Source organism: Cynocephalus volans, chromosome 3 (assembly GCF_027409185.1).
Source record: "Cynocephalus volans isolate mCynVol1 chromosome 3, mCynVol1.pri, whole genome shotgun sequence".
In the NCBI taxonomy this organism is placed as follows: domain Eukaryota; kingdom Metazoa; phylum Chordata; class Mammalia; order Dermoptera; family Cynocephalidae; genus Cynocephalus; species Cynocephalus volans.
In genome coordinates this window covers 186533900-186547055 of record NC_084462.1, presented here as the reverse complement: position 1 = coordinate 186547055, position 13156 = coordinate 186533900, and the positions used below count along the sequence as shown (strand labels likewise).

At 42.3% G+C, this 13156-nt stretch overlaps 1 gene segment (V, D, J or C); it reads left to right on the top strand.

Annotated features, from left to right (window-relative positions):
* The first annotated feature begins 4434 nt into the window (after nucleotides 1-4434).
* On the top strand, nucleotides 4435-11095 carry LOC134372878 (Ig heavy chain V region 3-6-like). The segment is given in 3 exon segments: nucleotides 4435-4480; nucleotides 4566-4991; nucleotides 11007-11095. Coding segments are annotated over 3 exon segments (561 nt in total).
* Nucleotides 11096-13156: the final 2061 nt, after the last annotated feature.

Sequence of the window (13156 nt, the reverse complement as noted above, 5' to 3'; positions counted from 1 at the left end):
TTATTTATTTATTTTTAGCTTCATGAAATGAGTCAGGCACAGAAAGAGAAATACCACATGTTCTCACTTATCTGTGATTAAAAGAAACATTTATCTAATATTTACTTAAAATTGTCTGTAGCCATCAAGCAGCTTTCTTGAGAACACCGTATTTCTGTAAGGACAGAGCATCTGCTGACCCCAGGACACCTCTCACAACACACACACCTGGTGTCAGATGACGTCCAGATGGCCTCAGCAGCTGCAGAGCACTGAGGTGGACAGTCCCATGGGGGGCAGGCATCAGACAACAGAGAGGGAACGGGCTGAGTATTCTGGTCAAAACCATCATCCTTGGTGTCCTCAGTGGTCAGAGGACACATACAAATATCTCTGAGCCTGAAAATTTGGGAACAGACCTGAAGCACGATAGAGATAGGAACTTTGCACTGAAAACACTTTTAGGGAAAAATTAACAAATTGCATAAGCAAATGAGCTGAGTTTTCTACTTATGAACCTGGACACAGGACAGCAGGGTACGTTTATCCTTTCAATTGAGGGTCAGTATTAACGGAAACATTTTTAAACAATCATTTGTGCCTTTCCTTTAAACACAGTCATGCTCTAAATTTACCAGGCAAGTGGAATGTGAACTTCCAAGGGCTGACAACATAACATACAAATAAAAAATCAACCAGTGTCAATCTCAATTTTGTAATTAAAGAGGAAATTAAAAGTGTTGCTGAGTATTTTTAACATTTACTAGTTTCCTCATGACCCTGTTACATTTGAAATTGAATTGAATTATCCCATGTTAGAAAGTCTGATGGGAAGACCCTGAAAAAGTGTAACATGGTGATTGATTTGTTACCAAGTACCACAGCCATGCAGTTTAGGGCATTATCTTCAGACATAATTGAACTGCAATAAAGCCTCGTCATAACATCGGTGTTTTTATGTCAGCTTTTCTCTGACAATATTTTCATTGCTGATTTCAGGTCATGCATTCCCAAACATCTTACCTTCAAATACATACAAACTTGCACTGCAGATATTGCCGCAAGCATGCACTTTTTGCAATAAAAGCTCTCATTTTGCCTTTTACTTCTTTTATTCAATAATTTTTATTTTCTATTATATTTTATTGGTTATGAATATTCACAGGGTACAAAGCTTACCGTCGGCACTTGTGCCCAAAATGTGGTGGCCAGATCAGTACTATTACCATGCCTATTACTACAAATTGTGATTATTCCTCATGTCCCCCGCACAATTAATCCCTTATGTCCTTCCCCCTCCGTCTTGTCTCCACCCCATTACACAACCCCAGGTCTGCTCTGTCCCTCTGCAAGACCAATGCACCCCTGTGGCTTTTCTTTCCTTCCTTCATTCTCTCTTACCTCTCACTTATGATGGAGAACATGCGGCATTTTTTCCCTTTTGCTTGGCTTATTTCACTCAACATTATTTTCTCCAAGGTCATCCATGTTGCTGTGAAAGATGGAACGTCATTCCTTTTCATGGCAGAGAAATTTAACACAGTTACGTGCACATTTTGACGTGATGGGGTGTGTTGCTTTCTGATCTCTAAGGTTATTCTCAATCCATGACCCCCTTTCTTCCTTGCCTTGTAGGTCTGATTCTTGAACATTTTACCTTTTTTCACTGTGATAGTTTTCTCTTTCCCTCTCCTTGTCTCTCTCTCTCTCTCTTTCTTGTATATTTGTGTTTCAGAAGAGAATAACGTACAAATCTGTGTCCTATCCAAGTTTAGTGACGCTCAGAATTTTGATCCCTATAATTCCTAAATCCATGAGATAAAACCTCAAGTCACCTCTCTGTTGGTCTCCAATGCCATTGCTGTTTAGTAATTTATTTTTTTGCTGTTGTTTACATTTGCGTACTGATTCATTAAACATATCAATACTGCTCATTATGGTTATTATTTGTATAGTCATTGTGTTTAATATTGTGTCGTTTAAAGCATAATAAAATTCTCTCTGCTAGTATTTTTTCTCCCTTTTCTGACATTCTATATAAGACATTTTTTGAATATATTTTATCCTTTCATTGGTGTGAGAGTCCTGCTTAATGAATTTGAATATTATTTTTTCTTAAAATAATTAAAAAATAGATCCATCCACAAAACACAAACACTCCTAATGCAAGTTAATATGCAACATGTATATGAGACTAGCAGGATCATTATGATACAAGGAACAGCGACGAATCACTGTCCACAACACACAGGGCTGTCCTGCTGAATCTATACCTTGGGAGAGTCTTCCTCTACACGGTGACATATTTCAGAACAGGGCTGTGAAGTTTCACATTTCACATTTGTGTATGTTACGAGGAATTGCTCAGCATCAATCAGAGGCATCGCTCAAGTTAGATTTTCCAAAAACACCACTGGTGAGTGTGTGTGTGTGTGTGTGTGTGTGTGTGTGTGTGTGTGTGTGTGTGTGTGTGTGTGTGTGTGTGTGTGTGTGTGTGTGTAGGGGCAGGAGAGAGAGAGAGACTCAAGTGACACATGGTTAGTGTGTTACCCTCCAGTTCCCCCAAACACCTGTTTTCCTCTTGCATGCAGAGATGTCAGACAACATACGTTTTTGATCTTTTGATGTAAGTCAGGACCATATGATTAATTAAGCCAAAGGAAAGGTACACAGATACACAGTCACAGCCTGGATAATTAAATTAAAGTTCAACAGGTACAAAGCTTCAGTTGCACAGGATGAACAAGTTCTAGGGATCTGCTCTACAACACTGCACCCACAGTTAACAATACCGCATTGTGCACTTACAATGTGTTAACAGAGAAGAGCTCCTGGTAAGTGTATTTACAACAGTTAAAAAATAGTCCACCTGAAATTCATCATTCCCTCACCTTCTGCCTTCTATTAAGCATCAGTCCACAAGCTGTAGGTTCTGGGTCTCAAACTAGTGGGAGTCTGGGTTCCTGAGTGACGTTATGAATCAGACACCTCTTCTCACCGCAACTTCCCTCCTGGACACATTAGAGTAGAAATGAGCAAACAGTAGGTATTTGTTCTTGAAACTTTATTGCACTGAGATGCTGGAGTGTTTGCTACACTAGGCAGAACGTCCTGATAAATTATCCTGGGTAAATCGACATGGGCAGCTGGGACTCTGCAGAGTCGGCTGAAGGTTTAGAAACAAACCGAAACAGAGTTGCACATACACCTAGTTATTTTAAATCTCCTCTCTGATAATTCCAAAACCTATGTCACATCATATCCTGGGTCTGATACTTGCTTTGTCATTTCAGTGTGTTTGTTTTCCTTTGTCTTTTTTCAGGTCTTTTACCATTTTGGTAAAATCTCAGCAAAATTCATGAGTTAACAAGAACTGAAGAATCAGCCCCGAATTGTCCATCAGCAGCTCCTGACTTATAATCCATTCAGGAGCCTTCAAGGGCTGTCCCTTCATGACATGGACCTGCTCTTGGGACATAGAGGGGGCTCACAGGAGTAGACACAGCACAGCATCCAGCACAGCCCCTGGCCTCTTTCTCTGTGGTGGGCGGCATCTCAGAGGGCAGTGACCACAGTCATGGAGTGGCTGTCATGGGCCCCAATGCAGCGACATCAAAGGGAAGTGTGTTTTTAAACTTTCATATTAGGGATATTATTACTGCTTGCATGTTAACCATTGTGATTGATATTTTCACAAGCGGGGATATCTGATGTGATTGTAGGACTAAATGAAAGAATTACATCAATGTTTAAAATAATAAGGGTGAGAACTGAATTTCTGTTGAAAATTCGAACACATTAGAAGCACAGGATTTACCTTGTTAAGGCGCATTTAAAAGAGTCCATTTATCTTTTCCAAACAGTGAGAATCAGTTTCCTCAGTCATGTACAGGATGCTGTATTTTGCAGAGTCCCTGTGGGTTCCCATGTGCTGTGTCTTGTATCACATGGTGGACAGAGCACAAGGCAGGCCTGGAACACATGGAACAGCAACCATGTAACAATGTAACAAGCTCTCAGGTGTGATGAGAAGCACATGACAGGAGAGGGTGCAGGGAAAGGAAGCAGGGTTTGTGCTGTGATCAGAACTGTAATAGCACGAATCAGAGCCTGAGTTTGTGGGAAAAGCTGGGCTGGGCCCAAGACAAGGCACAAGAGAAGGCAGAAGGAAGATAGATCTGGGCTAAGAAATCTGGGGCCACATTATGGAGTGTTCTTTCACATCTGATAATTATATGTCATGTAATTTTCAGAAAATAATAGAATATAGGCCCATCAAAAATGCAGAAGTCCCACCTCAGTTCCTTACCGCTTATAAGGACAGAGCTCTCCCACATGCAAATTTTCCTTCAAGCTCTAGGGTAAATGTAGACTCATGGGTGGTGGAAGCTCACAGGTCTGTCCTCAGACAGGGCTCAGGTGTCTGGGGAAGGCAGAGTTGAGATCTAACAGAAGATGAGACTGTGGGGTCTTCTCCTTTGCCTGGTGACAGCTCTCCAAGGTGAGTGTCTCAGATGTCACACATGGGTCTACGATATGGTTGTGACTGCATGTGACTGACAGTGATTGATTCTCCTTGTCTCCAGGTGTCCTGTCCGAGGTGCAGCTGCAGGAGTCGGGCTCAGGACTGGTGAAGCCCTCGCAGACCCTCTCCCTCACGTGCACAGTCTCTGGATTCTCCATCACAACCAGTGATTACTACTGGAACTGGATCCACCAGCCCACGGGGAAGAGCCTTGAGTGGATGGGATACATCAGTTATAGTGGAAGCACAGGTTATAACCCGTCCGTCAAGAGCCGCACCTCCATCACCAGAGACACGTCCAAGAACCAGTTCTCCCTGCAGCTGAGCTCTGTGACCGATGAGGACACGGGCGTGTATTACTGTGCGAGAGACACAGTGACAGGAAGTCAGCATGAGCCCAGACACAAACCTCCCTGCAAGATACAGGAGTGGTCTGGGCTGCAGGGAGCGCTCAAGGTCCACCCAGCTCCTGTGCCCCATGGAGCAGGTGCAGAGAGGGGGTGGGGATTCCTCTTGGGATCTGAGGTTTCCTCTGCTCTGCTGACTCTCAGATGTCCCTCAGGGTCATTTCCTGCTTTGTTGTTTGTGACTCTAATTCCCATGTTCTCACTGCAGGCAACACAGACTGAAGTAACTTTCCTCATTTGTAGATAAGATGTTTCCACTCACTGGGACCTTTCATTTCTCAGGTGTGAACATGACCTGTTCTCTTTCCTGACACACAAATCATTGTAAAGATTCTTATCTTCACGTGATCAACAATATTTTTCCCTAAAGGTTAGCTCAGTCCAGGCGCACAGTGTCCCTAAGTGGTCTTTTTCCTCAGTCAAGCACACGTGCTGCCACATGGTTATGATCATCCCTCAGGAAATCTGTCCATGGGGTCCGTGTCCTGCCTGGGGCAGTTTATCCTCTGGTTCCTCATCCACACCATGGACACTGATGTTCATTATTTGTCCCACTCTCTGTCCATCCTCCAGTGTCCTGGATGGAGAAGCAGCTGCCTGGGGGCCAGACACAGCTCTTACACTTCTCTGTGGAGGTTTCAGGGTGACAAGCACAGAGAGAAATTCCCACCAGGGCCCTGCTGGGCTGCATTCTGGGTGGGGCCTCTCAAAGCAGCCCTGGGAACTGTGTCCTAACTTGTGTATCTCAGGTTCCCTGGGGCGATTCCCTGAGGATATTGAGAAGCAGCTGGACAGAGCCCTGCTCCCTGCCCACTCTCTGCTGTCCCTCAGACATCACGGACACTTGCCCTAATACCATCCTCTGTCTACCACTGTTTAAATTCTCACTAGATCTGTCCCTAGACACTCAGCTCCCTGAGTCAAGGTCCCTGCTCAATTCTTACCAAGTCTCCTGTGCAGGTGCAGATGAGGGGCCCAGTAATGAGGCTGATCATTGAAGGTAGGGACCTCACGTGGTGCTGAGCAGGCACCTACGGCTTACGAATGTTTCATAAAAAGAGAAAATACCACATGCAATGGAGGTGAGACAACAGCACAACGCAGGAAAGAAACATTGACAGGCTGGAGCTATTAATTAGAAACTGTGTCTCTGCAAAAGTCACTGTAAAGTCACTGTAAAGAGGATGACAAGGCTAGCTACGGACTGGATAAAATGTCCCCTGGTGTCCTTGTTTGTGTCTCCTCTGTGGACTAGGTTTTCAGAGACTTCTTAAATAGTGTCTAAGGTGCATGTGGTGTTTTGGTTTTTCCCTGTTAGTATGCAGAAAATCAGTAACTCTTCTTATATCTGTAAAAGAAGTGAGTTCACAGGGTGAACTCCTGTCCCCCGAATTGAAGATGCAGTCAGGAGGACACAGAGGTCACAACTTGTCAGATCACAACGTTGTGTGTAGGGTGTGGGTAGTGTGGGTGGTAGGGAAGCACTGCACAGTCCTATGACGAGTTCTGTCCTTTAGTGAGCCGTGTCCTGGCTGTGACGTTCACAGGCGCTTCTCCCTTCATGAGGCTCTTAGGCGAGACTGGAAGGCTCTCAGGGAAGGGGACAGAGTTGGGTGTTTCTCTTCTCTGTGGTCAATTATGCTCTGAAGAAGTAATCACCTCTTGGGATCAGCTAAATTAGTTTCTCCTGAGGTGACCTTCTGATGAGCGTCCTGCTCTGGTGAATCTCAGAATGGCTCCTTCCCCCTTTCTCTGCAGGGAGCATGAGGGTTCTTTTATGGTATTTTCATTGAGAACCTCATCGCACCGCTGAGGTGGAGTTTAAAAGGTTGGGATCTCTAAGACTGTCCCCTTGGGACGGACCCAACTCTCAGATTTCCCCACCCTGAGTCTCCAGCAATCCTTCATCTACAGCTCTGGTGTATCTTCCCTCATCCTGGACCACACACAGGTTTCTGCTCATGAGTTTCTGATCAGACAAGCTGTGACCCTCTGTGTCTTCCTGATTGCATCTTCAATTTGGGGACAGTAGTGTACCCTGTAACGTCACTTCTTTTAGATATTTAAGAAGAGTCACTGATTTTCTGTCTGTTCAGTGATTTTCTTGTCTGGATGGGAGCGATGACGTCCAAGCTTCTTATGTGCAAGACCTGAAACCAGACCCCTTATGTCGCACCCGAAGGTCAAGGACTGCGTGTGTGTGTCCTCGTGATTGTTGCTTGTTTACATCCACTTGTCACATTGAAGGTGTCCAATAGGAGCTGTGCTGGCAGCTGTGCTCACCTCGTTCGTGATTCTGAGGGACGCCTTGATCCTTCACCACTGTGTGGTCTGAGAGAGGCTATTTCTCCTTCTCATTTGTTATTAATGTTTTCGTAAATGACACATCATAATTGTATTCATTTGTGGGGAACTATGTGGTGCTCTGATAAACGTATATAATGTGGAATAATTAGGTCAAAGTGATCAACGTATTTATCACCTCATTTTATTTTTGTGGTGAGACATTTGAAATTCACTCTTTCCTATTTTGAAATATATAATCTATTCTTATTGGCTATAGTTGCTGTGCTATTCAATTTATATCAAATATTTATTCCTTTCTGGATGGAAGGTGGATACGAGGAGTTGTTGGTCTCTGTCACTCTTGGAGGATCATTTAGCTGAATTGAGAGTCCCAGGTGGTGTTGGTTGAAGCTTCCAAACTTTAAACATTTCAAATCTCTCAATTTTTGTTGGCTTTGATTCTTACGAGAAATCCTCTGTAATTCTTACCTTTATTCTTTTATGTGTAAGCGTTTCTTAGCCTGACCACGTTAGGTATGTTCTGAGGATTTAATGTTATAACACTTAACATCTTGGTCATGGGTGTGTATGTGTGTGTGTGTGCTTGTGCGTGCACATGAGTGTGTGTACGTGTACATATGTGCATGTGTGCATGTGTGTGTACGTGTACATATGTGCGTGTGTGCATGTGTGTGTACGTGTACATATGTGCGTGTGTGCATGTGTGTGTACGTGTACATATGTGCGTGTGTGCATGTGTGTGTACGTGTACATATGTGCATGTTTGTGTACGTGTACATATGTGCATGTGTGCATGTGTGTGTACGTGTATATATGTGCGCGTGTGCATGTGCGTGTTTGTGCTTCATTTCTTTTGCTTTGATTCATCCTGTTAGGTGCTCTGTAGCTTCCTTGATCTGCACTTTTGTGTCTGCCCTTTACTTACAAGTTTTTATCAATGCTTTAGAGTTTTCAATATTCAAATCTTTAAGCAATTTGGTTACATTTATTCCCAGGAATTTAATTATTTTTTCTGATGCTATTGTAAATAGAATTGTTTTACTGATTTATTTTTAGATAGTTTATTGTTAGTGTATAGAAACACTACTGCTTTCTATGTGCTGATTTTTTAGGATGCAATATTACTAAATGTGTTTGTTGGTTCTCACAGTTAACAGGCAGAGTCTTTAGGGTTTTTATATATGAGATCATGTTATCAGCAAACATACAGTTTTTATTATCCTTTCATAAGTGGATGACATTTATTTATTTTTATTACCTCAATGTTCTGGCTAGACTTCCAGTTCTATGTTGAAAGGAAGTGGTGAGAGAAGTTCTTATTCTGATCATGTTTAACAAAGGCAGACTTTCACTGTTAAGCATGTCATTAGCTGTGGGATTGTCCTATGTCACCGTTAATATAGTGAAGGATAATATGTCTATCACTAATTTGTTGAAATTTTTGTTATTAAAAAGATATCGAAGGATGTCAAATCCTTTTTCTGCCTCTGTTGAGATGATTATAGGTTTTTCCCCTTCATTCTGTAATGACATTTATCATATTTATTTACTTGCTTCTTTTGAACCGTCTTTGCATCCCAGAGATAACTCTGAGTTAATCATGGTTCAGAATCTATTATAAAGCTAAAATAATCAAAACAGTATAGTGATGACATACACACAGACATACAGACATATAGTCCAGAGAGCCCAGAAATAAAACCCAACATTTATGTTCAAGTGATTTTTAACAAAGGTGGAAAGAACACATAATGAGAAGAGCAAAATGTCTTCCAGAATTTTGTTGGGAAAATTGGATATCCACATGCAAAAGAATGAAATTGCACCCTTACACAAAAATCAACTCAAAGTGGAATAATAATTAAATTTCAGTCCTGAAACTATGGCACTATTAGAGTAAAACACAGAGGAAAATCTCCACAACATTGGTCTGGGGAAAGCAGCAAGAACCCTAGAAGGTGACACAGGACTGATCTAGAGTGGCACTCCTGACCCTCTGCCCAAAGGGCCCAGCACCTGGAGCAGGTGCAGAGCAAGTCTGTGAGCATGTTTTTGTTGTTGTTGTTTCTTATTTGTTTGTTTGTTTGTTTTCTTTTTTGTGTGTAGGTTTCTGCATTTTCCATTTCAATGAGCAAATCTGTGCCTTTACACCTACTCCACCATTCTACACTTGAGTCTAAATTTTTCTTAAACCCCACACTCTGAGAAAACAGGTCATTTACTCCAATCAATTTACCATTTTCTTATTTGGAATCTGATGATTTACACAGATGTAATGTATAGTCTCTATTTTTTATTTGTACACCTTCTCCATTTCAAAGTCATTGTTTCTATTGTGTTTACCTAAGATCGTCTGCTGTATGACTTGTACTGTCATAAGGGAGCAATTTGTACATCTATTTTAATACAATTTCACAACTTACAACTTCTTGCAGTTCCTTTTAAATAAAAAGGGCTAAAAGAAATAATCAACTGCAAACACAAACAATTTCAAATTGAGAAAGAAAGTGTGCCAAAAATGGTGGGACTAGAATCCCAAAGACAGAAGCCGTGGGTCATGCAGTGTCATCACCAAACAGTAGAAATGGACCAGAACCCCGACACTGGCACCATATGCCCAGCTGACATTCAGAGTTGCTGTGATCCATTGAGTCCCAGGTGAAAGGGATGGGATATAGTCATCATCTTGGACATGAATCACCAGAGTACATTGGGTAAGGGGAGGCAGGGCACAGAGCGTGTCCATGTCACAGGTCTGCAGGTGCAGGAGGATCTGCCCTGGAGAAAACACCACCGAGGAGTCACCTCTGAGCAGAAGCAAGTGATGAGATTATGAACCTCAAGACTGAGTCTGATGTGACCGTTAAGACTGACGTTAGAAGTGTTGGGGCAGGAATGTGAATAGATGATTTGTGAATGAGACTGAGGAAGATGGAGTTTTCTAGAAATTTCCACAGTAATATTTCTAATCCCATGTGGTTGTTCCAAAAGTGGAGGGATATTCGTGTCTACATGTTTGCCTTGGTAACTGTCTCTGAGAAGCAGGATGTACTAGAGGCCTCTCTGTCTCTCTGTCTCTCTGTTTCTCTAAAATACACACACACCCCACAAAGGCACATACTCGTATCTGTCTATCTGAGGAAAGTCTGCCTGTTCTGAAGGGAACCAACTCCAAGATTCTCCAGAAGCACAACTGTTTTATTGAAGTCACACATAAGCGATGTGTGTGCAGAGAGACTGAGGCCACTGACTGACCATCAGTTTCAAAGACCAGACATGGGAATGGAGCATGTGAGGATCAAAAGGTCACGGACTTCTCCTGGAACCAGAAATCACTTGAAGCATTTCTACATGTTCTGTGATGACAAACTCTGCATTCTCCATTTCCATTTCTCTTAATATTTTTCTGGAGACCGGATGATGACCAGGCAGTGAGGCAAAGAAGAGTCTTTGAAGTTCTGCCTCCAAATTTCCTTTCAGCAGCAAAAGGTAAAACATTCTGCACAAGTGAAGGGTAGGTCGACACCCTCCTCTCACCTCCACACTTATAACCAGTGAGACCTCCCTCGTGCAAAGCAGACCCCAGTGTCAGGCTGAACGCTCAGCCCTGGAAGAAGCAAACCCAGTCTCCTTCCACCAGGAGCTCTACATCAGAGCATGGATGTCGTGGGGCTGCTCCTCTGCCTGGTGGCCATTCCCTGCTGTGAGTGTCTCTGGGACTTCAGGAAAGGGACTTGGGCATGGGGTTTCCAGTGTGTTTGACTGATGGTGATGCTCCTTATCCCTAGGTTTCCTGTCCAAGTCGCAGCTGCAGGAAACACAGCTGTGCCTGGTGAGGCCCTCACAGAACCTGTTCCTCACTTGCACTATTTCTTGATTCTCATTAACCAGCTGTGATGGGCACTGGATCCACCAGCCTCCAGAAAGGGGACTGGAGTGGGTCAGTGTGATATGAGGTGTGTGGAAGCACAACTCTTAAATCCCAAGTCAGCATCATGAGGGAAACCTCCAGGAGCCAATCTTGTTTAACTAGGAGTGGCCTGAGATCCCAGGACACCACCATGTACTACTGAGCAAGAAATACAGTGAGGGGAACTCAGTTCAAGCCCAGATACAAACAAACCTCTGCTGGAAGACAGGCGTGGACTTGGTGGTAGGAGGAGCTCAGTGCACACTTAGTACGGAATTTCCACTGAAGAGCAGGTGCAGAAGATAAACAGGGTTTCCTTTCAGTCCTTGTTCAGTAGAAGTCTTTCTCAGGAACTCTTATTATTATTTTTTTCATTTCCTTTGTGGGTTCCTTTAAAATGTGGTTTCTATTACCTTAAAACGATTAATGTAAAAACAAGTTGAATTTACACGGGCAACCAAAGGAAAAATAAACAAATGGGATTATATCAAACTAAAAAGCTTCTGCACAGCAAAAGAAACAATTAAAAGAGTTAAAAGACAACCAACAGAGTGGGAGAAAATATTTGCAAAATATATATCTGACAAAGGATTAATATCCAGAATATATAAGGAACTCAAACAACTGTACAAGAAGAAAACAAGCAACCCAATTAAAAAATGGGCAAAAGAGCTAAGTAGGCATTTCTCTAAGGAAGATATACAAATGGCCAACAGACATATGAAAAAATGCTCAACATCACTCAGCATCCGGGAAATGCAAATCAAAACCACATTGAGATACCATCTAACCCCAGTTAGGATGGCCAAAATCCAAAAGACTATGAACGATAAATGCTGGCGAGGCTGCGGAGAAAATGGAACTCTCATACATTGTTGGTGGGACTGCAAAATGGTGCAGCCTCTGTGGAAAATGGTATGGAGGTTCCTCAAACAATTGCAGATAGATCTACCATACGACCCAGCTATCCCACTGTTGGGAACATACCCAGAGGCATGGAAATCATTAAGTCGAAGGTATACCTGTTTCCCAACGTTTATCGCAGCACTCTTTACAATAGCCAAGAGTTGGAACCAGCCCAAATGCCCATCATCGGATGAGTGGATACGGAAAATGTGGTACATCTACACAATGGAATACTACTCAGCTATAAAAACGAATGAAATACTGCCATTTGCAACAACATGGATGGACCTTGAGAGAATTATATTAAGTGAAACAAGTCAGGCACAGAAAGAGAAATACCACATGTTCTCACTTATTGGTGGGAGCTAAAAATTAATATATAAATTCACACACACACACACACACACACACACACACACACACACAAACCGGGGGGGGGGGAAGAAGATATAACAACCACAATTATTTGAAGTTGATACGACAAGCAAACAGAAAGGACATTGTTGGGGGGGAGGGAGAAGGGAGGGAGGTTTTGGTGATGGGGAGCAATAATCAGCCACAATGTATATCGACAAAATAAAATTTAAAAAAAATATATATGTTTTCTTTAAGGCATGTGATGGTACAATTTATATAAAATTACATTCACCATTTTAACCATATTAAACTATACAGTCTAGTGACACAATATTTTCACACGGTTTGTTAGCTATCACCAGTGTCTAGTTACAGAACATTTTCATTGCCTCAACAGTAAAGCCCACACCCTACACACAGTCACTTTTCATTCCTGTCTCTGAATGCCCCTAGAAACCACTAATATGATTTCTGTCTCTATGGATGCACCTATTCTGCATATTTCATAAAAATGGAATTATATAATATGTGGTCTTTTGTGCCTGCTTCTTTTACATGGTGTAATGTTTTCAAAGTTCATTCTTGTTGTAGCGTGTGTCAGTACCTCATTCATTTCTATAGGTGAATACTTTCCAATTCTACCACATTTCTTTATCAACACATGTGAGTGAAAGTTTGGAATTATTTACTTTTTAGCTCCTGTGAATAGTGCTGCTGTGATCATTCATGGAAATTTCTGTTGGGCACCTCTTTTCACTTATCTTG